At 40.1% G+C, this 26,223-nt stretch overlaps 1 protein-coding gene across 1 annotated transcript in view; it reads left to right on the top strand.

The window, feature by feature from the left end:
• The window catches only part of LOC148364665 (protein Wnt-2b-A-like), a 41,094-nt gene extending 19,173 nt beyond the window's left edge, over positions 1–21,921 (top strand). The window contains exons 3-5 of the mRNA XM_088338846.1: positions 3,625–3,902; positions 7,738–8,002; positions 19,272–21,921. Of these exons, the coding sequence (XP_088194972.1) occupies positions 3,625–3,902; positions 7,738–8,002; positions 19,272–19,501 (773 nt within the window). The 3' untranslated portion in view covers positions 19,502–21,921. The remainder of the gene's footprint in view (positions 1–3,624; positions 3,903–7,737; positions 8,003–19,271) is intronic.
• Positions 21,922–26,223: the final 4,302 nt, after the last annotated feature.

Raw genomic sequence — 26,223 nt, 5'->3', positions numbered from 1 at the left:
AGTCACACAATTTCCCCCTTAGCACATGTGCAGTTCGAGAAGTGCATACCAAAAATTGGTCACTCCATGGCACCTGTCTCATTAGGAATGTCTATAAATTCCAGTTTCATCACAGATGCGCTACCTTTTTGTCTGCTCGTGTGGCACGGACATCCTGATACCTTCCGCTTTAAGTCAAGTCATTTTTATTTGTATAGCCCTTAATAACAAAGAGTCTCAAAGGGCTTCACAGGTTATTACACAGACTATTTTTTCAGACTATTATTACATCATGAGACCCTGATCTGGAACCAACATGAGGGCAAGGAAAAACTCAAAGACCTCAACATGAGGAAAATGAAGAAACCTTGAAAAGGGACCGCACATGTGGCATCCGCCTTTCAGGATTACCAGACAGCAAAGGATGTTGCAATTACAAATAATACAGAGATATTGTCCACGAAAAGTATAGGTTATTCATATGCTATAGAGTAGAGGTGTGTTTTAAGCTTAAATTTAAACATTTCCACTGAGGTTGTAGATCGGATCTCAGGGGGGAAGAGCATTCCACAGCACCGGTGCCCGGATGGAGAACGCTCTCGAACACTTCTTGGCTCTTGGGATCACCAGAAGACCGGTGCTCTCAGAACGAAGGTTTCGGACCGGAACACAGGGGGAAATCAGATCTGAAAGATATGAGGGAGCAGGTCCACGTATAATTTTGTATAATACTAAGAAAACCCTGAAATCACATCTATGGCTAACTGGGAGCCAAAGCAGGTTAGCCAAAATCGGTGTTATGTGATCGTACTTTTTTGTCCTAGTTAAAAGCCTCGCTGCAGCATTTTGTACCAGCTGAAGACTCTTGATTCTGGACTTTGGGAGACAGACACGTGGAAAATTACAGGGCACATTGCTGATCACTCCGGGGCGAGGACCCACCGTGGTCCTTCGGACCTGGTTACGCTGGACACGCCCAGTCGCGGGGTCTCATATTTGCATTCCCCCTGTTGCCTCTCCTTTGGTCAGCACTCCGAGGTGTTCTTCAGGTGGGCTTCACGATGTTGCGAAAAGTTACATACGTAACTAAGGTTCTTTGAGTTTGTACAACCGCCAGAGCAACTTATCACTCAGAATCCTCGTGTCAAAGCGAGAAGAGTCTGAAAGTAAGGCAAGGCAAGGCAAGTTTATTTTTATAGCACAATTCATACACAAGGCAATTCAAAGTGCTTTACAGACACTTAAACAATGTCAGAGTAGACGCCTGTCTGACGTCATCAGGAAGACTATTCCAGAGTTTAGCTGCATGGAACTGAAACGCAGCTTCACCCTGTTTAGTCCTGTCCCTGAGGTTCTCAGGGTCCGAGATGGTTCATATGGGACCAACATGTCACAGATGTACTTTGGTGCTAGACCATGAAGAGACTTATACACCAGCAGAGCTGTTTTAAAATCTATTCTCTGAGCGACAGGAAGCCAATGCAGAGACTTGAGCACAGGACTAACACAGGTCGTACTTCCTGGTTCTAGTCAGGACCCGAGCAGCAGCGTTCTGGATGTTCCGCAGCTGTCTTACAGCTCGTTTAGAAAGTCTTGTCAGAAGACCGTTCCAGTATTCTAACCTCCTAGAGATAAATGCATGGATAATTTTCTTTAAGTCTGGTTTAGACAGTAAACCTTTGATTCTGGTAATGTTTTTGAGATGGTAAAAGGCTGATGATGTTATGGATTTAATGTAGTGCCCCTTGTGGCGAGATTGGAAATTAAAGACTTTCCTAATGAGACGGGTGCGATGAAATAACAAAACTTTGGTATGAATTTCTTAAACTGTGCAGCTGGTACCTAAAATGCCTTGCTTGAAGCACCGCCTCTGGCAGTCGTTCCCTGTCGAACTGTAGTTCCATCCGTAACTATCCCTTAATTGTATGGAAATTGCAACTATGGTAAAAATAAGCTCTAGGAGCTTTTATGTCAGGAATATTTCCAACATAGAGAATTTGCAACAGTCTGAATCAGTTGATGGAAATCAAAGAGAACCAGTGAAAATTAACATTAATACTCATCTCATTAGCTGCACCACTTATCCTCAGTAGGGTCGCGGGGGTGCTGGAGCCCATCCCAGCAATAATCGGGCAGGGGACACCCCAAACTGGTTGCCAGCCAATCGCAGGGCACACAGGGACAGACAACTCGCTCCCCTCATTCACACCTAGGGACAATTCGCACCGGCCAATCCACCTGAAATGCATGTTTTTGGAATGTGGGAGAAAACCGGAGTGCCCGGAGGAAACCCACGCAAGCACGGGGAGAACATACAAACTCCGCACAGGGAGTCCGGTAGCTGGATTTGAACCCACACAGGAGGTTCCCAAGACCTTAGAACTCTGCCGGACACATGCTAACCACTGCCCCACCGTGCTAACATAAATACTGTATAAGCATAAATTTTTGCTAAAAACACATAAACATTTTAAAGGGATTCGAAAATGAATGGTTTTAATTTGTTACTATGTGCAAAATTTAGTTATCTTGTTCTATTGTTCAAAATGTTATTGCTATTGATATGGTTGATTTCTATTTCTCAGTTTTCAAGTTTAATATATTTTTTCATTTTCATTTTCAAGTAAAATAATAAAAGTTATTTCCCTTATGGTAGTATATTTGACCTTTTTTAGTAATTTTATGCAACAGTGTGTCCTTTTTAATGCTTCCTATTGGTAAGTGTGTAGGTAAAACTGGAGTGTCATGCCCAATTTCGTTGTCACAATATGTTAACCCATTTTGTAACAATGACAATAAAGGTATATTCTATTCTATTCTATTCTATTCTATTCTATTCTATTCTATTCTATTCTAAAAACACGTGAACCTGAATATAAACATACATTTTAAAAACACTCAGTCAAGGAATTTGCATATATTTTCCACCGCATGTGCCTCAACTGGAAGGAGATGAGTTATTTGTTTGCCATCTTGCTGTTTCGTGTACTCCCAGAAAACTAAAACTTTGTGAAAGGTTGGGCAAAAATATCGGAAGAAATGATGCAGTCCGGCCACTTTAAGTTTTTTGTATTCTTTCTTTTGCTTTTCAGAACTCATTTTTGGTTGCATTACAGCCCCATCTAGTGGTCAAATCATGCACAAAGTCCCTTTAAGAAGCACAATATTTTATTATATTTCCTCTTATTATTCTAGTAAAATAAAAGAAAACAATTTGTTTTTTCCCTGCATTGTGTTGTTCGACGGGACGCATGAGAGTATGCTAATATTTTACTACTTTCTCAAATACACCTTAAAGTACTTTGAAATAATTTTGAGGAGAAAAATATGGTCAAATTTTTTTTTGACAACATCGGTGACCATTCATTTCTTGGGCGACTATGGAGTAATATGTTCAGCAAAAAAAAAAGGATTTAAAGATGAGAAACAGTCACAAAATGAATTATGAATTTGACATTAATTATGGAGACACTTAATTTAGAAATGGGATCTTAAACTCGAGCCTGATTCTAAATTTGGGTGGGGCCTAAAATGTCAATATTAGCGTTTGGATACTGAATCCATCGCGTGGATTCTCAAAGAAAAAGAAACAAAGAACAATGACGGGTGGATGGTTAACTTAGGTGCACTTGTTCTTCTCACCAGGCAGCAGGGAAGCAGCATTCGTGTACGCCATTTCCTCAGCCGGTGTGGTTTACGCCATCACGCGGGCGTGCAGTCAGGGGGACGTGAAGATCTGCAACTGTGACGGGCAAAAACGCGGACCGGCCAGCGACCACCGGGGCAACTTTGATTGGGGAGGATGCAGCGACAACGTCAAATTCGGCATCAAATTCGGCAAAGCTTTTGTGGACGCCCGAGAAATGATGGTGAAGGACGCACGGGCGCATATGAACCTTCACAACAATCATTGCGGAAGAATGGTGAGCAAATGGTCAAAAGGTCCTAATAAACTGCTTTTTAACCAGAACCATTTTTAGGGTCTGCCAAATTTCTGTGTCTGAATTCAAGGGATACATCCAATGTTCCCTGTAATTTTCCACGGGTCTGAGCGTTCACACAAAGTCGGTGAGCGGCGCTTGAAACAACAGTGAGCAACCATAACGTGGCAAGATAATTAATTATCAAACATGTCCAAAACTTGACATCAAGTTACATTTTGCATAATATTAACATTTTTGTTGGTGGTAAGATACAGAACTGTACTTAATCACATTTTTTAGTGGAAGTACAATGTTGGCAACACGATTCACTTGAAATAATTGGAAATTATTTGAATGCAACACAAACTTTTTCTTCTTTTTTTTGGTGTTTTTTTTTCCACTTTTTTTAATTTCCTTTAAAAAAAATCTCATTGTGTTTATTTTTTCCGAGCTGTTACTTTTTTCTTTTGTTCTCTATTTACTTTTTTCCTTTGTTTCTTTCTTTTCTTTTTCTGGCTTTTTTTCAAAATTTTTCCTTCTTTTTTTCTCTTCCTTTTGTTTCTTTTTTCTCAGCTTTTCACTACTTTTTCATTTTGGTATTTTTTTCTTTTTTGTTCTATTCCCCCCTTCCTTTAAGTCATTTTGTGCATAAGTTTACTTAATATTTGGTCATGTTGGGATTAAAGAAGCAAAAACAACCAGAAGAGCCGTTTAAGACCCTTTTTAGTGAGCCGAGCCGAAGAAGCCGGTTCTCGACAAACTACTAACTTTACTCAACTTCGTTATACTTCGACTCGCTGGCTAGATTTTCTTGTGCGCCGAGAATGTGCGAGCAGTGCGCAATTGCGCACGTGCGCAGCTTAGGGGGAACACTGGATACATCCATAATGCACCAGTGTGTATTATATAGCATGAATACGTCTTTTTCGACTAGTGTGCTCTTTGACTTTGTCTTGTGTGCAGCAGAAAATTGCTCAATATTATCCTTGCAAAAAAAAGCAGGCAATGTTTGAGCATCTTAACTTTCTTCCAGTGTTCAGACGGATTGCTTTAACATTCATCCATATGAGTAGGTAGCAGCAGAATACTATTTTTCTACGTTTTTATATATTACAAGTAATTACCTGCTGAAGAAGTAGCACCGTACAGTGATACCTCTACTTACGAATTAAATTGGTTCTGGGAGCAGCTTCGTAACCTGAAACATTTGTATAGGCACCTATTGAATGTAAATGTGCTAATCCGTTCCAAGCCCCACAAAAGTATGACATTTTTTGTTTTAAAATCATAAAAAGCATCAGAATATGTAACAAAAACATGTTAAAATGAGATTACTGCAAAGCAAACATAAAACGAGACGCACAATGGGAGTTTAAGACTGTATAATTATAATATGTAAATAAGCATTCCTGTTTTTGACTAATGTAGAGAGAATCGGAGAAAACTACGGAGAGTTAGCACCTATTCAACCAGCAGGAAACACGCTTCACCGGCACGAACGAGACGGAGACTCCGGTAAAAACAGGGGTGGGGGACTATGCGCTACAATAACAGCCGAATCATTGACACAGACTGCTCACTCGATATAGAGTTTCTAGCAGTATCGTGTAGACTTTTCTAGGGATAACTGTGGTCATTGTGCTTGCTGTTAACGTTCCACCGGATGCTAATGTTCCACCGGATACTAACATTAGCATAGCGCTAAATCTCCTGCCCGCTGCTATCAATAAACAGCAGCTTGCACACCCCGACGGAGCGTTTATCGTCGCCGGCGACTTTAATCAGACATGTTCAAAGACTGTACTTCCCAAATCCATTCAATACGTGGACTGAGAAATTAGGGAAAAAAACACTGGACCGTGTGTACAGTAAGATCAAACATCTAGTTGGATATGCCCATCTCTGTCAGTCCCTCACCCCCTCATACACCTCTCCCTCCAGAGGAAAACAAAGCCTATACAACAAGGACAGTACAAACATCTTCTTTGTTCCTTTATCTCTTTGTTTTCCTTATCCTCACCGTAAAATGTGGAACTGGAGTGCCACGTCCAATTTCGTTGTCACAATATATCCCATGTTGTAACAATGACAATAAAGGTATATTCTATTCTATTCTATCTTCAGAAAAAGACCAAGTACTGTTAATGTTATGACTAGAACTTGGCAGGAAAAACAAATATCCCAACTGACAAGTTACGTTAAGTTACCGGTTTACCCAGAAGATAGTCAACAAAAATATGACGTAGTTTTTCATTCTAAAATTTTTGCAAACTACCGTGTGCAAAATGTTCAGAAAACTCTCCCATACGGATACGATTTGGACGAAGAAATGACGTCTTATACCTTTCACTTTCAAACAGCTTATAACATAAAAGTGTAAACCCATTTTAACTTTAAACCGCAACTGCTCGACCCATCCAGTATGGCCGATTGTCTACACATGACAATGACATCACATAAAAACGATCTATTATGACCAATGTTCCCTGTAATTTTCCACGGGTCTGAGCGTTCACACAAAGTCGGTGAGCAACGCTTGAAACAACAGTGAGCAACCATAATCCCAAGTGTGGCAAGATAATTCATTATCAAACATGTCCAAAACTTGACATCAAGTTACATTTTGCTGAGTTTCCGGCAATGCAAAATTATTTTTCTCTTTTGAATGAATTGACTCATGTACTATTGCAAAGGTTTTAGGGCCTACAAACGTTGTTTGTTCTTACAATTCTTTCACAAGATATCCATTTCTTTTTATTTCCTGATGTATTTTGTCGCATAATGTTAACATTTTTGGGGGCTTATTTAGTCAGTTGTAAGATGCAGAACTGTACTTAATCACATTTTTAGTGGAAGTACAATGTTAGCAACAAGGTTGACTTGATATGATTGGGAATTATTTGAATGCAACACAAACTTTTTCTTCTTTTTTCCGTGTTTTTTTCTACTTTTTTAAAAATTCCTTTAAAAAAAATCTCATTGTGTTTATTTTTTTCAGATCTGTTACTTTTTTCTTTTTGTTCTCTATTTACTTTTTTCCCACATTTCTTTCTTTTCTTTTTTTTTCTGGCTTTTTTCAAAATTTTTCCTTCTTTGTTTCTCTTCTTTTTTTCTCAGCTTTTCACTACTTTTCATTTTGGTAATTTTTTCTTTTTTGTTCTATTCCCCCCTTCCTTTAAGTCATTATGTGCATAATTTTACATAATATTTGGTCATGTTGGGATTAAAGAAGCAAAAACAACCTGAAGAGCCGTTTAGGACCCGAAAGAGCCGGTTCCTTTTAGTGAGCCGAGCCGAAGAAGCCGGTTCTCGACAAACTCTACTGACTTTACTTTTTTACATCAGGGGAACCCGTGTATTTTTACCTTCATGCACTGTAACTTTGACTTAAATCGCTTCTTAATTAGTAATTTTGAGCCCTCATTTTTGTGCGCTGGCTAGATTTTCTGAGAATCTGAGAATGTGCGAGCAGTGCGCAATTGCGCACGCGCGCAGCTTAGAGGGAGCTCTGATTATGACCCTCAACTACTACTAATAATAGTTTGCTGTATTTACATTAAATAGCATTAGAATTTCTGATAATATTATGGTCCCACAAAAAAGCTTGAGTAGTTAAAGAGAAATGTTGCACACTGACCGTTATTCAACGTGTTCTCACGTTTAGTGAAGTTCTTGGAGTTCCTGGTCCCTTTTGACCTCACACTCTTGCCTATATGTCCCAAAGACCATAATTCCCCCTTGAAAGAGGATCTCCTAAAGAAAGGGCTCGTTCACACCTTGGCCACAGGCCAACACAGCAGGCTTAACCCAGGTTAAACTTTGACCTCTGCTGCAGGCCGTCAAGCGCTTCCTGAAACTGGAGTGCAAGTGTCATGGCGTTAGCGGCTCCTGCTCTGCGAGGACCTGCTGGTTGGCGATGTCCGACTTCAGGCGGACGGGAGACTACCTACGCAAGAAATATAACACGGCCGTGGAGGTGACAATGAACCAAGACGGCACCGGTTTCACGGTGGCTGAGCGCGACTTCAAAGGGAGCGCCAAAAATGAGCTGGTTTACGTGGAGAACTCGCCGGACTACTGCCTCATGGACCGGGCGGCAGGTATCCGAAACACTCTCGCTTAAACCCAGGAGGCATATTAATTAAGGGCGGCTGTGGCCCAGGAGGTCTTGTTATCAAGCGATCCCAGTTCGAATCCCGGCTCGTACGTGTTACATGTCAAAGTGTCCTTGGGTAAGACACTGAAACCCTAATACCCCAATAAGCAGGTTAGCGCCTTACATGGACAAGGCCGCTATTGGCAAATGTGGAGCACATTGTAAAGCGCTTTGGGAGGTCATTGACTTAAAAAGCGCTATATAAATGCAGATCATTTCATATCCATGTGCAGGGTTGGGTAGGGTTACTTTAACTTGATTACTTTCAATTACTTTTGGATTACTCCTATACCAAATATGCTAATAAAAGATAAAAGAATAGAATAGAATAAAATAGAATTTACTTTTACTGTCATTCTTTGTAACAATGCACACAGAACGAAATGTCGATACACCTGACCCGTACAGTTAAACTGTAGCGAGCCGATGCAGCCGCAGCCAAACAAGGCGCAGCCATTTTAGTCATTAGGTCACCAAAATGACTAAATTTTGTGCAGGCTTGGGGAGTAACGAAATACATGGAACGGAAAAAATGATGTTGGCAAGCTGTTTGGATTTATTTTCATTTTGTTTCTGTCGCATTTTATGTTAGTTTTGCCGGAAATCAAAGAGATCAAAGCCAGGAGAGAAAGCTTACCACGTGTTGTGAGTCATCATTTTATTCATATTTAGTTTCTTTTGTATTTTATTAGTATATTTGATATTGGAGTAATCCAAAAGTAATTGAAAGTAATCAAGTTAAAGTAACCCTACCCAACCCCGTCCATTTAAGGCTGGTGTTTCTAATAAACAAGGAGTAGCGGCTTCAGAGTTGAGGTGAAAATTTTGTGCTTGAGAAGCGTAACCGATGTGGATGGTCCATAACAGTGGTTCTCAACAGGTTGCGACCCAAATCAAGAGAAAAATCCCACTTTTCGAATTTATCAAATGTATTCCCGAATAACAAAATGACCAGCAAAAGCCAGACTGTAAAAAGTACCTTGTATCCCATAAGATTCGGACTATAAGCCGTGATTGTTTTCCCAAGGTTTCAACCCTGCGGTTGATGTGGTTGATGCAATGATGCGGCTAATGTATGCAATTTTTTTCTAAGGGCCGCCAGGGGCACCTGAGCAATAAGTGTGAGAGTCAGAATTTAGAATTAGAATTGACTTTTATTGTCATTCTTTGTAACAATGCACACAGAACGAAATGTCGATACACATGACCCGTACAGTTAAACTGCAGTGAGCTGACGCAGCCGCAGCCAAACAGGGCGCCGCCATTTTAGACCCAACTGCTGTGTTGGAAGTCATTAGGTGACCACCCCCCAGTTCCAACCCTTAATACCGAGCGCCAAGCAGGGAGGCAATGAGTACCAATTTTGTAAGTCTTAGGTATGACTCGACCGAGGCTTGAACCAGCGACCTCCCAGTCTCAGAGCGGGCTCCCTACCATCTAGGCTACCGAGCTGGTTACAGGTGGAATATATGTGTCGAGAAAGACGTGAGTTTAATGTAACTTCGTGCTTTGTGCATGAATAAAACTAGCATGAATAGACCCTCATCGTGGAAAAGGTATCAATCGAAAGGGGAGCGCTCACTACCATATCGGGAATAACTTTACAAGTCTGTTAATGTGTAAACAGAAATGATGTGGCGAAACAAACAGATAACAAGAAGCAACATCCAACGAAGCAGAAATGTGTAAGGCGGATTTCTAATAAACTGACGTCATTATCCTTTTGGAGTCAATATTTTAGACGGTTGTATTCTATGGATTGTCATTGGTGTAACAAAGCCATGTTCGTGGACATTCAAAGTACCGTATTTTCCGCACTATAAGGCGCACCTAAAAGCCTTTATTTTTTTCAAAAGCTGACCATGCGCCTAATAATACAGTGCGCCTTATTTATGGATCAATATTAAGTCGCAAAGTCTTGCAACTAAAGCAAGCGGCCGCCGACTAGATTTTCCCCGGAACGCCAAGTAGTACGCGGTGTATGCTGGGATTTATATACCGGCGTTTCATTTCCCAGCCAATGTGTCAATCATCATTTGAATCAGTCACTATTGGCTAAAGTTATTCGGAGGTAAAGGGGGCGGATCCTTTTTATCATTTACAGGCTCGCATAGGCTAAAGGGGCGAAACAAAGCCTGCAATTGGCTGAATAAGATGAATGTGAATCAAACGTTGGGTTGCACTACGGCATAGAGAAAACATTTTTTACTATTCTGTATTTGTAAATATTTTACTCTCCTGGATTTACTACACTCACGGTTGTAAGAAGACCATGGTTACGTATCATTATTGAACGTGATGGCTGCAAGAGAACTTAGGTGAGCTATGCGGCTTTATATTTTCCCGGTATCTTGTTTTAGAACGATCTTGATGTTTCTGTGACTAAATTCAATTCAAAGTGTTTATTGTCATATGCACAGTAAAGAACCCTGTTTCCCTGCACAATGCGTCTTATAGTGCGGAAAATACGGTAGTTGAAGACGGCCCGCGGGACGTAATGGTGAAGTGGTTCTTTCAGACTGATTGTGATGTTTCTCTGATTAGAATAATTGGAAATGATATCTTGAATCTTAAGAGTTTAAGCTTTTCAATGATATGCGGCATGACGTATTTCATTGACTGGTGACATTGACAGACACAAATTTGTTTCGCAAAATCGAATTTTTAGGAAGCGAGGTTGTCGGGCCGGGCTAACCGCTAGGCTAAAGGCTAAACCCTTCGAAACGCCTCTCCGATCCATTTTCCTCTCCAACGTTTGCTCTCTGGACAATAAACTGGACCATTTAACAACTGGAAGTGGCATCGAACCGCGAGATGACGAACTGCTGCGCTAAAATTCTGACAAAGACATGGTTAATCTAATCTATCCTGGCTGACGCTCAAGGAAACTGTGCGGGTCAGATGTATAGACATTTCGTTCTGTATACATGTGTACACGAATGACAATAAAGTAAATCTGAATCTGAATCTTGTTGCCAACATTGTACCTCCCCTAAAAAATGTGATTAAGTACAGTTCTGTATCTTACCACCGACTAAATAAGCCCCCAAAAATGTTAATATTATGTGACAAAATATATCAGGAAATAAAAAGAAATGGATATCTTGTGAAAGAATTGTAAGAAGAAACGCCGTTTGTAGGCCGTACAACCTTTGCAATAGTACATGAGTCAAATCATTCAAAAGAGAAAAATAATTTTGCATTGACGGAAACTCAGCAAAATGTAACTTGATGTCAAGTTTTGGACATGTTTGATAATTAATTGTCTTGCCACACTTGGGATTATGGCTGCTCACTGTTGTTTCAAGCGTTGCTCACCGACTTCGTGTGAACGCTCAGACCCGTGGAAAATTACAGGGAACATTGGTCCAAAGCCACTCTAGGCCTTTTAAACCGGTCATTTAGCCATAAATTGGTGAAAAATGTTGGCTTTCAGATAAAAGGTTTCAACGTGTATGGATCTCGGTATATGGAGCTATTTTTCCCAGGTCTGCATCCTTCAAACAGACGTTTTGTCGTTTGAGGCCGCCTCACCTTGAAAAACAAAATGAAAACCAGAGGCGTCAAGTGAAGCTTCGCATTCCATCACAGCTTAAAGTCCACCCGTTTGCCCTTTCCCATCCGCTTTAATTCCTGCCGTTTGCTTTGCCTTGTTAAGGATCCGTCTCCCTGCTCACATCCAGTCTCTTCAACAGAGCGTAAAGGTTCTTTGGGTGCGCTGAATACCTCGGTTACTCCTTGGCTTTGGGCTGATACCTGTTGTAATGACTCAAAGGACAGGTTGTTAAAAAGTGATCTGAAAAGGAGCTTATGATGCCTTCACACTGCTAATCTCTATTGTTTAGGAATTCAAGGCCCGGGGATATGTGCCCGGCTTATTTTTCAAATCCTTCCTTTGGTCACTTTTAAGCTGGGGTCCCTCTTAGCCTGGGGAAAATATCTTCTCTGATCCCTTCTCGTTACATCACGGATGCTCGGTCATTATGAGTGGCATCTGATCTTCACACCTGAGCTCAGCTATGGAGAATATTCCAATGACCTGTCTGGGAATGTAACCTCTGTGGGAAGGCTGATATTTCACTTTGGTCTCGGGTTCGACTTTTACAAACAATAACATCTTCTTTGGAAGGAAGAATGTTTTATTGTTCTATTTTAGATTCTGCGAGAGGTTGGCTGATGTCCAGGATGTCTCATCTCATCTCATCTCATTAGCCGTACCGCTTATCCTCATTAGGGTCGCGGGGGGGCTGGAGCCCATCCCAGCCATCTCCGGGCAGTGGGCAGGGGACACCCTGAACTGGTTGCCAGCCAATCGCAGGGCACACAGGGACAGACAACTCATTCGCTCATTCACACCTAGGGACAATTTGGACCGGCCAATTCACCTGAAATGCATGTTTTTGGAACGTGGGAGGAAACCGGAGTGCCCGGAGGAAACCCACGCAAGCACGGGGAGAACATACAAACTCCGCACAGGAAGTCTGGAGCTGGATTTGAACCCACGACAGGTTCCCATGACATGAACTGTGCCGCACAAGCGCTAACCGCTGCGCCTCCGTGCTGCCCATCCAGGATGTATATACTGTATGCATAAAATACAAACACGTACCAGCCTTGACTTCCGTAAATTCCGGACTATAAGCCGCTACTTTTTTCCCAAACTTTTAACCCTGCGGCTTATTCAGTGATGCGGCCAATTTATGTGATTTTTCTAACGGCCGCCAGCGGCGCTCGAGTACAAAAGGTAAGATTTAGACTGCAACTTCTTAGTTTGTGCACAAATTAATTTAGCATAGACATATCCCCATATCCCCATCATGTAAATTGCACAGAGAAAGGCACATGACGCAACTTTCAAGCTAATTGCAATCGAGCTGTCCGATATAGAAGGAAACAGAGCTACCGCGCGTAAATATTACTTGGCGAGCGTGATGCTAGCGTGTTTTAGAATGAGGGAGCGTGGGACGACGTCTATGTGACAAAGTCTCTTTTCCATACTGAAGGAAGACGACTTTGATGACCTCAGTTATAAGGAGGAAGATGAGGACGGTTCACCGTGCTTACTGTAAGCACGTTATGTTTTCTTAACAGTGCTTTTTACTATATTGCGAGCGTGTTGCTAGTAGCGTTTTGCTACCCTTCACAGGCACGGTTTGGGATGAAAGTTATAATATTATTATTAGAGCTTTGAAAACTCTCTCGGTGTACCCTCTTTCTTTGTAAATATGTGTAACCATGTATAATATGTATTTTCAACTGTATATTTTTGTAATGTATTTATTTTAGAAACTTATTCTGATATGTTTTGTACGAGCAAATGAGAAAGAGGGGGCGGGGCAAACGCGGGCTGACGGGAAGTGGAGTAAAGGTGAGACGTGTTTGTGGAGGCGGCCGACAATAGTGGATATATATTTTTCCCACCCTTACCTTTGGAAATGTACACCTTTTTCCTTGGATTACTTTCAATGGGCACCCGGACTCTGCAGGTCTGCATTAAATCTTAAGTACCGGTATCATTTTTCGTTCATTTTACCGGCGGTGTTTTTTGGACTGTATCGGGTATGGGTTAATTTTGTGTTTGTATTGCGTTTTTTCAATGTGGGCGCATGCGGCTAACATACAGGTGCGGCTGGTGTATGTACAAAATCGGTTTTCCTCCCGAAATGTGATGGGTGCGGTCTATAGTCCGGAATTTAGGTTACCTTATTTACTCATGTATAACGCACAATTTTGTTTTCCTGGAAAAAACTTGGCTGCAATGGAAATCAAACCCATATCGCAGAGGTGAGAGTGCCGAATCTTAACTACTAGATCACAAGTGGTATAGCTGCTATGAGAAAAGGCATTGGGTTTTATTTCAATATCACACTATTTTTTTTTTCAGTACCAGAGATGAATGTAAGAGAATGGAGAAAACAGAAAGTTGTCCTGAAAGATATAAATAAATGCAAAAGCACAAAGAGGCAAAGAGCTGTTTGGTGTATCTGATTATGTATCGGACTTTGAAGGACATTAAATAATCATATTGTAAATTTAATGTTGTCAATAAATGATTTAATCATGGCCCTACATATTCAACATTTATCACTTCACACTGCTTAAAATAGAATAGAAGAATAGAATGTAATTTATTGTCATTGTAACATGTGAAATGCACAGCAAAATTGAGATTTGTCTCTGGTACTGTGAAGAAAAATGGTGTAATGATGAGGTCAAATCTAATGCCTTATATATCATCTATATCATTGTTGTGTTCTCACCGCCACAACCCGGGTTCAATTCCCGTTGTGTCTTAGAAAAGATTGAGCTGAGAAAACATAAAAAAAATAGAAAGATTTTTAAGCAAATATTAGGGGTGCAAGTTATACATGAGTATAAATATGATATTTTGAAATCTCCTTTTTCTTCAGAATCACAATATCAAGTTTTAAGGGAGCGTTTAAGTAAAGGTAATCAATTTGTCATATGACTTTTACAGCAAACTACCCCTTCCCCCCAAATTGAATTCCCGCTGATCAGATTGTTATCGTGAATTGTGGATTCATGTTCTCGTTATCAAAATGGTTCTAACTAGGTTGAATCTTCTTTTTTGGGGGGTAGATTATTTTAAACTGACATTTGGTAAAATTGAAAATTGTTTTTGTTGGTGATAGAAAGGAGTGGAGAGGCGTTGTCAAAGGATAGTGGGATTGTGGATGCGTTCTTAAGGATGGGCTGGGCACCCGTATGATGCGGCAGGGGTAAACCAGTGAAAGCTGTCGGGCCCTGCTGTTGTGTCACCCTGACCCGAGTGACATGGCCGCTTTCTGGTGTCCCGTTTCATCTGGAGGGACGAAAGCATGACCCACTTGGGTGCCGAGGTGCCTAACTTGTTTGGGTGTTTGGGCAATTGGGTTGGCCATGGTCCAAAAATTAGTTTTTGTTATTTTTTCCCTTTTATTTTTTTGTTATTGTATGTGTTGTCTTGCTGTCGGTCACCCCTCTTGAGGGATATGACCAAGGTAGATAGATAGATAGATAGATAGATAGATAGATAGATAGATAGATAGATAGATAGATAGATAGATAGATAGATAGATAGATAGATAGATAGATAGATAGATAGATAGATAGATAGATAGATAGATAGATAGATAGATAGATAGATAGATAGATAGATAGATAGATAGATAGATAGATAGATAGATAGATAGATAGATAGATAGATAGATAGGACGACTTTGACCAAGGTAGATAGATAGATAGAAAAACAAAGACCATTACGCTGTTCTAACTAGGTTGAATCTTCTTTTTTGGGGGGTAGATTATTTTAAACTGACATTTGGTAAAATTGAAAAACAAAGACCATTAAGCAGTGTCTTGATTCGGCAAAGACAATTTGACGAACCTTTAAGGAAAAAAATAGGAAGACCAACAAACAAAAAAAGTATTATTTTTGGACTATCTAGTGCGAATAGTCTTGAAATGGAAATAAAAGGCAGTAGCTCAGGAGGTAGTGCGCTCGTCTTGGGATCAAGGGATCCCAGTTCGAATCCCGGCTTGTCCGCGTTACATGTCGAAGTGTCTTTGGGTAAGACACTGAACCCCTAATACCCCCAATAAGCAGGTTAGCGCCTTACATGGCTGCACGGCCGCTATTGGGAAATGTAAAGCACACTGTAAAGCGCTTTGGAAAGTCTTGATTTGAAAAGCGCTATATAAATGCAAATCATTTCATTTCATCTTAGTTCGACAGTAAGTAGTTCCACAAAACGGAGAAGGAAAATCATTTGAAACCTGTGACTCATAAAAGTGCCAATTACTAAAACAATGCATGAAACAGTCAATTGACAAATCTGTCTGTTAAAGCTCTGAAAACCTGAACTCCTCAACCTTGGACTGTCACTCATAATAAGGCTTTCAGAAATGAGGAGATTCCTGCGATGACAGAAAGATAAAGTAATTCAATTTAAGTCTTAAGGAGATAGGCTAAGAATTCTGACTTTTGGAGCACATGCTTTGACTGTTGACCTCAACTATTTATCGCGTATTCCAGTATAAATACGATTCTTGGTTCGACAATTCCATCCGAGACTAGTGGCTGGCAAAGTGCCGCGAGCAAACACTCACTGAAGCAGTGTTCATTTTACCTCTGAAAAGTGATGGGTCCCGGGGACTCGCATGCTCAAAAATCTATGGGTCCCAACCAATGTTCCCTCTAATTTTCCACGGGTCTAAGCGTTCACACAAAGTCGGTGAGCAACGCTTGAAACAACGGTGAGCAACAGCAACTCCAAGTGTGGCAACTAAATCATTATCAAACATGTCCAAAACTTGACATCAAGTTACATTTTGCTGAGTTTCCGGCAATGCAAAATTATTTTTCTCTTTTGAATGAATTGACTCATGTACTATTGCAAAGGTTGTACGGCCTACAAACGTCGTTTGTTCTTACAATTCTTTCACAAGATTTCCATTTCTTTTATTCCTGGTATCTTTTGACACATAATACTAACATTTTTGGGGGCTTATTTAGTTGGTTGCACGGTACATGTATTTAATTACCGTATTTTCCGCACTATAAGGCACACCAGGTTATAGGGCGCACCCCGAAAAAATAGTTTTTGGTCCTATTTTTGACATACATAAGACGCACCGGATTATAAGGCGCTACAATGGGAATGTCGACAAAACAGCCAGATAGTTCAGTCCAACTTATCACCCCCTTAACATTCCGAAAGCTTGCAAAGACGCAAATACATGTCGAGAACACGTGCGGATGCGGTGTCCGTACGATGTCACTCAAATGCATCGTTCCATCATTCGGAAGGTTAAAGTCTTGGGATTCAAGAAATGCCAACCGTTCCTTAGTTTCTATTTTCTTTTTCGCTCGCAACTTTACTGTGCATATGACAATAAACACTTGGAATTGAGTTTAATTTAAAAATAGACACTCCGTTCCATCCATTATCTGCACCGCTTATCACAGAAACATCGAGTTCAGTCTGAAACAAGATACAGAGATAATATATAGCCGGAGTAGCTCACCGAAGTCGTTAATAATAATTTGCAGCCTCTTATATCCGTGAGTGTAGTAAATCCAGGAGAATAAAATATTTACAAATACAGAATCGAAAAAATGCTTTCTGTATGCCGTCAACCACGTGCTATACACATTCATCTTTTTCGGCCAATTGCAGGCTTTGTTTTGCCGTTTAAGCCTATGCCAGCCTGTAAATGATAAAAAGGATCCGCCCCTTGACCTCCGAATAACTTTAGCCATTAGTGATCGATTCAACTGATGATTGACACATCTTTTTTGGCCAATTGCAGGCTTTGTTTTGCCGTTCAAGCCTATGCCAGCCTACAAATGATAAAAAGGTTCCGCCCCTTGACCTCCGAATAACTTTAGCCAATAGTGATCGATTCAAATGATGATTGACACATTGGTTAGCCAATGAAACGCCGGTAAATAAATCCCAGCATACACCGCGGACGACTTCGCCTTCGGGGGAAAATCTAGTCGGCGGCTCCAAGTTAGTTGGAAGACTTTGCGACTTAATATCGATCCATAAATAAGGCGCACTGTATTATAAGGCGCATGGTCAGCTTTTGAAAAAAATAAAGGCTTGCAAGATACAGAACTGTACTTAATCACATTTTTTAGTGGAAGTACAATGTTGGCAACAAGATTCACTTGATATGATTGGGAATTATTTGAATGCAACACAAACTTTTTCTTCTTTTTTCCGTGTTTTTTTCCTACTTTTTTTAAAATTCCTTTAAAAAAAACCTCATTGTGTTTATTTTTTCCGAGCTGTTACTTTTTTATTTTTGTTCTCTGTTTACTTTTTCCCAACATTTCTTTCTTTTCTTTTTTACTGGCTTTTTTCTAAATTGTTCCTTCTTTTTTTTCTCTTCCTTTTGTTTTTTTTCTTCTCAGCTTTTCACGACTTTTTCATTTTGGTATTTTTTTCTTTTTTGTTCTATTCCCCCCTTCCTCTAAGTCTTTTTGTGCATATTTTTACATAATATTTGGTCATGTTGGGATTAAAGAAGCAAAAACAACCTGAAGAGCCGTTTAGGACCCGAAAGAGCCGGTTCCTTTTAGTGAGCCGAGCCGAAGAAGCCGGTTCTCGGCAAACTCTACTAACTTTACTCAACTTCGTTCTACTTCGACTCGACTTCAAAATACCGCATTTAGGACCCAACGTCAGGGGAACCTGTGTATTTTTACCTTCATGCACTGTAACTTTGACTTAAGTCACTTCTTAATTAGTAACTTTGAGCCCTCATTTTTGTGCGCTGGCTAGATTTTCTTGTGCGCTGAAAATGTGCGAGCAGTGCGCAATTGCGCAGGCGCGCAGCTTAGAGATCTATGGGTCCCCAAAATTTAGTGTGCTCCATGCCCTTACAAACTGTCGTATTTTCCCTTACAAAATCCCCCAAAATCTTTTTTTTTTTTCAAACATGTTTATTTATGTAGTTTAACATGTTATATTGTACATGTGTTTCCTTATATCATATATATTGTTAATGAACATTTTGTTGTGAGACACTGAGTTGCTCAACATGAATGAGGTTTATTATAAAAAAGTTCAAAAATGAAGTCGCTTGGACGTTCACTGTAGAAGGAAAAAATACATGCAAATATAATTAAGTAGAATAATATATTTTCTTTTTCAAATTAATAATTCATTCTCTGCATTAAATTACTGTTGGTAATATACTGATTAAAGGGATAACAACAAACCTGTCTTTTTTCATTTTCTCCTTTTATACTTCCTTTTTTTCTTAACTTCTTTATACAACATAATCATTCGTAATATAATGCATCAAAGCAAGTGAGCCGCTTGAGAGCCGGCTCTTTAATGAGTTGAGCCGAAAAAGCCGGTTCTCTAAAAAGAGACGGACTTTCACCTACACACCTCGAACTCGAGATCGGCGTGCAGACGAAAACTCGAACCGCGAGACCAAAACAACAATGGCGGATCTGCCTGACAAAAGTTTGGAGTGCGGTAAATCTTTGTTAAAAAATGATAATGACAATTTTGTGTCAAAAAAGTTGCGTCCCAGGGACGCACGTTAATTTGACACGATGCGTCCCCAGCAAAAATAATGCGTCTAGGACGCAGGGACGCGGGCAAACGATGGTTATTAGGAAAAAGTCAAGCTGGAAATTAGAAGACGCGACACCCCGCTTTTATCAACAGCTTTTTCTATGGTCTCGGCAGGGTCCCTGGGCACGGCGGGTCGCGTTTGCAACAAGTCATCCCGGGGCACGGACGGCTGCGAGGTCATGTGCTGCGGCAGAGGTTACGATACCATGCGCGTCAAACGGCTGAGCCAGTGCGACTGCAAGTTCCAATGGTGCTGCAAAGTCCAGTGCAATGACTGCGTGGACACGGTGGACGTTCACACGTGCAAGCCCCACAAGCGACCCGACTGGCTGGACCCGACCTAAGACGTGTGGTACACGAGCGGATTTCTTCACAATTAACATTTGTTCGAGGATTTTCTTTTTTTTTTTACAGACTGTTGCTAAAACTGGAATATATGTCCAGTGGTTGATCATGCGCTTTGGAAACATCTACTACAGTAAGTACCCAGTAGCAGGGTTGGGTAGGGTTACTTTAACTGGATTACTTTCAATTACTTTTGGATTACTCCAATAACAAATATGCTAATAAAAGACAAAAGAAACTAAATATGAATAAAATTATGACTCACAACTGATGAAGTTAAAACTTATATGAACTCTATGTTGGCAAACAAATAAAAACAAGCATTAAGGTAAATAAAATGTATTAGCATTGGTGATGGCCCCGGCTGGGCTCCCGGCCACACTGCGCGCCCCCGTGTGTCTAGTTAACTTTAGTCACACAGGAAACAGATAAATACACCGGAAATGCAACTTCAAAATAAAAGAGTACAAAAATGATAAACGTACAAGACACGCAATTAGACTGATTATTGAACCATTACTTCTTGTGTGTGTGTGTGTGTGTGAAAGATTGTTTTTATATTTAGGAATATAAAAACAAGTTATATTCACACAGTGAATTCTGAGAAATGTTACAACCAAAACGACCACCCTTTCAACAACACGTGGTAAGCTTTCTCTCCTGGCTTTGATCTCTTTGATCTCCGGCAAAACTAACATAAAATGCAACAGAAACAAAATGAAAATAAATCCAAACAGCTTGCCGACATCATTTTTGCCGTTCCATGTATTACGTTACTCCCCAAGCCTGCACAAAATTTAATCATTTTATTCATATTTAGTTTCTTTTGTCTTTTATTAGCATATTTGGTATTGGAGTAATCCAAAAGTAATTGAAAGTAATCCAGTTAAAGTAACCCTACCCAACCCTGCCCAGTAGACAGTAGACCTCCAGGTTACGGCATCCCTTACAATGTTTGCACATATAAATTATATAAGTTATGGTACTTTCGCTACCATACCACATGAATAACTATTTCCCATGCCCAAAAATGTACACAATTCAAATTTTGCGAGGTTCGTGTGTATAACTGTATGTCAAGTTCCTCGTCCGTCTCTAAAATAGCCACCAGCTATTGGTCGGTATCATACACGACGCTAGTCCGCAATTGGTTTGCGTCGCAGTTTCATGTAGCTCAGAAGGTAGTATGCTAGGCTCGGAACCAAAAGGTTGCAGGTTTTTTTCTGAGTTGAAGGTCAAAGTGTCCTTGGGCGAGACACTGAACCCCTAATGCCCCCCAAAATGCATGGCTGACACTATTGGTGTGTAAGAATGGGTAAGTGTGAAGAACATTGTAAAAGTGATTTCTACCGTAAGAGGTTCTATAGAAAGACAGTTCATTTACCATGAAAATGCCAATAGCTATTGGCTGAACTCCATCCCACAATGCTTCATGTCTCTCTCTTTGTTCAACTTAGAATCTCGCCTAACAATAAAGGGACAGTGTGTATCATTCACTAGATGTTCCTGTACTGTGTAGTGCAACCGAAACTGAGTGCAACAAATCACAAGGGAGAATACAAGATGCAGGGACTCATGGTGACCAAAACAAAGTGTTTTTCTATAAAAAATAAATACTCAACCGTTTTCAAGCTTTTTGGGTTCCCGTAGCAGCAAGATGGTGGACAATATGTCAGCACCCCCTGAGGATTATGATATGTAAAATAAAAGCAAATGTCTTAACCTACAAGTATTATAAAAATGCATGTTTGTATTATTGTGAATGTACTTTTCAAGTTAACATTGTTTTTTTAATGAAGTTTTTTTGGCACTAAGAGGCAATAACTAATACATACTGTCCCTTTAATGTGTTCAATTATGGTTCCCTAGACATGAAGTGTTGGTAAAAGAATAGGTAAGAATGTGATAACAATGGAAAAAAAATCCCGAGATATGAAAAAAATACAAATACCACACACCCTCACTAAAAATATTTAATTGACAATTGGGACAATTAAATCAAGAAAGTCTTCTAAGGGCATTAAAAAACAAGTGGAAGTTATCAAATCAGTTCGAATTCTAATCGGCAATGTCCTCTCCGACTGCATCCTCCCACTACTCCACTATACCAGCTCGAGTCACGTCCAAAGATAAAATAAAAATCATTTTTCCCTTACATGTATATTTATTTAGAATGGTATTTAATCATGTACTCATATATTACAGTATATATCAGAGGTACTTACTGTCTACTTTTTTGTTATTTAACTGTTTTTAACCAAGGTCCCGGATGCTTTTAACTCATTAAATAATTAAAATAGGTTTCCATCTCCAGTCACATGTCTATTTTCACCTCAGAAAGGATGTCAAATCCCGGGGGTCTATTGAACATTTTTGATACAAAAGTAGGTAGTTTATAATCCAGTCTAGTTAAACAGAGTAACAAACTACGCAAATTATCCAGAAATAAGGAAAAATAACTGCCACTAAACATGGTATCATACAATATATTACAAACTGTTTTTAACTGTAACTAGCAGTTAGCAGCTGGTAAATTCAATTGGACACATTCTAGCCCAATGTTCCCTGTAATTTTCCACGGGTCTGAGCGTTCACACAAAGTCGGTGAGCAACGCTTGAAACAACAGTGAGCAACCATAATTCCAAGTGTTGCAAGATAATTAATTATCAAACATGTCCAAAACTTGACATCAAGTTACATTTTGCTGAGTTTCTGGCAATGCAAAAAAAAAAAAAAAATCACTTTTGAATGAATTGACTAATGTATTATTGCAAAGGTTGTACGGCCTACAAACGTCATTTGTTTTTACAATAATTCTTTCACAAGATTTCCATGTCTTTTTTTTCCTGGTATCTTTTGCCGCATAATACTAACATTTTTGGGGGGCTTATTTAGTCGGTTGCACAAGATTGACTTGGTATAGTTGGAAATTATTTGAATGCAACACAAACTTTTTCTTCTTTTTCCCCGTTTTTTTTCTTTTTTTTTTTTTAATTCCTTTAAAAAAAAACCTCATTGTGTTTTTTTTTCCTAGCTGTTACTTTTTTCTTTTTGTTCTCTATTTAATTTTTTTCGTTTGTTCCTTTCTTTTCTTTCTTTCTTTTTTTTCTGATTTTTTCCTTCTTTTTTCTCTTCCTATTGTTTCTTTTTTTCCCAGCTTTTCACTACTTTTTCATTTTAGAATTTTTTTTTTCTTTTTTGTTCTATTCCCCCTTCCTTTGAGTCATTTTGTGCATAATTTTACATAATATTTGGTCGTATAGGGATGAAAGAAGCAAAAACAACCTGAAAAGCCGTCTAGGACCCGAAAGAGCCGGTTCCTTTTAGTGAGCCGAGCCGAAGAAGCCAACTCTACTGTCTTTACTCAACTTCGTTCTACTTCGACCTTGACTTCAAAATACCGCATTTAGAACACAACGTCACGGGAACCCGTGTATTTTTACCTTCATGCACTGTAACTTTAACTTACTTCGCATCTTAATTAGCAATTTCGAGTCCTGATTTTTCTGAGCTTGCTAGATTTTCTTGTGCGCGGAAAAGCTCTGGGTAGTGCGCAATTGCGCACACACGCAGCTTAGAGGGAACATTGCGCTGGATAGATTTTCTTGTGCGCTGAGAATAGTGCGGGCAGTGCGAACATTGTTCAACCCTGGTAGGCATCAATTATCAACTAAATATGGATTTCAGCCCAATTTTTGGTTTTGTAAAGGGGAGAAAATACAGTAAGTGACTCCAGGATGAGCAAGGTGGTAGTCTAGTATTAATGGACATTATGTTTAAGAAATCTAAACACTGACAGTCTTTCTATTTAATAAGTCAAGTCATTTTTATTTGTATAGCCCTTAATCACAAAGAGTATGAAAGGGCTTCACAGGTTATTGCACAGGCTATTATTTCAGACTATTATTACACCATCCCCTGATCTGGAACCAACATGAGGGCAAGGAAAAACTCAAAAACCTCAACATGAGGAAAATGAAGAAACCTTGAGAAGGGACCGCACATGTGGCATCCGCCTTTCAGGATTACCAGACAGCAAATGATGTTGCAATCACAAATAATACAGAGATATTGTCCACGAAAAGTATAGGTTATTCATATGCTATACTCACTAGAGTAGAGGTGTGTTTTAAGCTTAAATTTAAACATTTCCACTGAGGTTGTAGATCGGATCTCAGGGGGGAAGAGCATTCCACAGCACCGGTGCCCGGATGGAGAACGCTCTCGAACCAGCGGAACACTTCTTGGCTCTTGGGATCACCAGAAGACCGGCGCTCTCAGAACGAAGGCTTAGGACCTGAACATAGGTGGATATCAGATCTAGTCAAGTCAAGTCATTTTTATTTGTATAGCAAATCAAAAAGGTCTCAAAGGGCTGCACAGGTTATTGCACAGACTATTATTTCAGACTATTATTACACCATCCCCTGATCTGGAACCAACATGAGGGCAAGGAAAAACTCAAAAACCTCAACATGAGGAAAATGAAGAAACCTTGAGAAGGGACCGCACATGTGGCATCCCCTTTCAGGATTACCAGACAGCAAAGGATGTTGCAATCACAAATAATACAGAGATATTGTCCACGAAAAGTATAGGTTATTCATATGCTATACTGCAGGGGTGGCCAACCCGGTCCTCAAGAGCCGCATGTCCTGCATGTTTTTGGAGTTTCTCTGTTCAAATACAGGTGATCCCAATCACCTGGGTCATTATCAAGCTCCCGCACAGCTTGCAAACAATCTTAAAATTTGCATCACCTGAGAAACCTCCAAAACATGCAGGACATGCGGCTCTTGAGGACCGGGTTGGCCACCCCTGCGCTATAGAGTAGAGGTGTGTTTTAAGCTTAAATTTAAACATTTCCACTGAGGTTGTAGATCGGATCTCAGGGGGGAAGAGCATTCCACAGCACCGGTGCCCGGATGGAGAACGCTCTCGAACCAGCGGAACACTTCTTGGCTCTTGGGATCACCAGAAGACCGGCGCTCTCAGAACGAAGGCTTCGGACCGGAACATAGGGGGAAATCAGATCTAGTCAAGTCAAGTCATTTTTATTTGTATAGCCCTTAATCACAAATAGTCTCAAAGGGCTTCACAAGTTATTACATATAAGAAGTTTAGGTTATTCGTATGCTATAGAATAGAAGTGAGTTTTAAGCTTAGATTTAAACATTTCCACTGAGGTTGTAGATCGGATCTCAGGGGGAAGAGCATTCCACAACACCGGTGCCCGGATGGAGAACGCTCTCGAACCAGCGGAACACTTCTTGGCTCTTGGGATCACCAGAAGACCGGCGCTCTCAGAACGAAGGCTTCGGACCGGAACATAGAGGGAAATCAGATCTGAAAGATATGAGGGAGCAAGTCCACGTATGATTTTGTATAATACTCAGAGAACCTTGAAATCACATCTTAGGCTAACAGGGAGCCAATGCAGGTTAGCCAAAATCGGCGTGATGTAATTGGACTTTTTTGTCCTAGTTAAAAGCCTCGCTGCGGCATTTTGTACCAGCTAAAGACTCTTGATTCTGGACTTTGGGAGACCGGAGAGTAGTGCATTACAGTAATCGGGATGGGAGGTAACAAACGCGTGAATTATAATCTCTGCATTTGACTGAGACAGTATAGGACGAATTTTAGCAATGTTGCAAAGATGGAAGAAAGTATGATAATAATAATATAATAAGAAATAAACACTTTCTGAAAATGACAAACTGTATCTCCAACAAGCAGGGAAGGTTCTTGCCAAAAAAGAGAGGATGAAAAACAAAACAAAAAAAAGCACTGTCCTGTGTTGATGTTGGACACTTGTTGTTTTCGAACATTCACTTCTGACGCCTCATTGAAAACATTCATTTCTACCTCGGGTCCCTTGTCTTTGTTTCCATCCTCGCTTGTTTTGATTTACACACACAACCTCAAACCCAATTATTTTTTTGCTCGGCTGTTTTCGTTGCGGTCGTCGTAAAATTCTCCAAATATTCAAAGTATTTAGGTTAAGAAAAACTGCAAAGCCTTGGCAAGAGGCTACGAAATATGTCAGCCCTGCAACACAATGGCTGTGCAATTCTGTTAACGGTAAAGAGTCGGTAAGCTAGAGTGAAATAAAAACCCAACTGCAGTCACTGAAATTGTTTCGAACCGACAAAAGAGAAATTTGACAAAACGCAGCTCGATAAACCACAATGTTTCAGAGAGTTTGTTCTTTGAACAGCTGGGCCGAAAGCAGAACATTTGGGAAAATTGCTCAAGTTCTGGGGCTGCTTTGCTACATCTGGCACGTGTCTTGAAACTGTTCATAGTACAATGACATCTGAAGACCACCAAAGCATACTGAAACAAAAATGGCGGAATTATTGATCTTGGTTATGCTCTAATACAGTGTTTCCCAGCCTTTTTTAAGCCAAGGCACACGTTTTTGATTAAAAAAACTCGAGGCACACCGTCCGTCAAAATTACCGTATTTTCCGCACTATAAGGCGCACCCAAAAGCCTTTATTTTTTTCAAAAGCTGACCATGCGCCTTATAATACAGTGCGCCTTATTTATGGATCAAATTTTAAAATTGCAAAGTTTTCCAACTAACTTGCAGCCGCCGACTAGATTTTCCCCCGAACGCCAAGTAGTACGCGGTGTATGCTGGGATTTATTTACCGGCGTTTCATTGGCTAACCAGTGTGTCAATCATCATTCGAATCGATCACTATTGGCTAAAGT

Source organism: Urocampus carinirostris, chromosome 6 (genome assembly GCF_059441175.1).
Source record: "Urocampus carinirostris isolate Australia breed hairy pipefish chromosome 6, RoL_Ucar_1.0, whole genome shotgun sequence".
NCBI classification, from domain to species: Eukaryota; Metazoa; Chordata; class Actinopteri; order Syngnathiformes; family Syngnathidae; genus Urocampus; species Urocampus carinirostris.
This window is presented reverse-complemented; position numbering and strand designations above follow the sequence as displayed.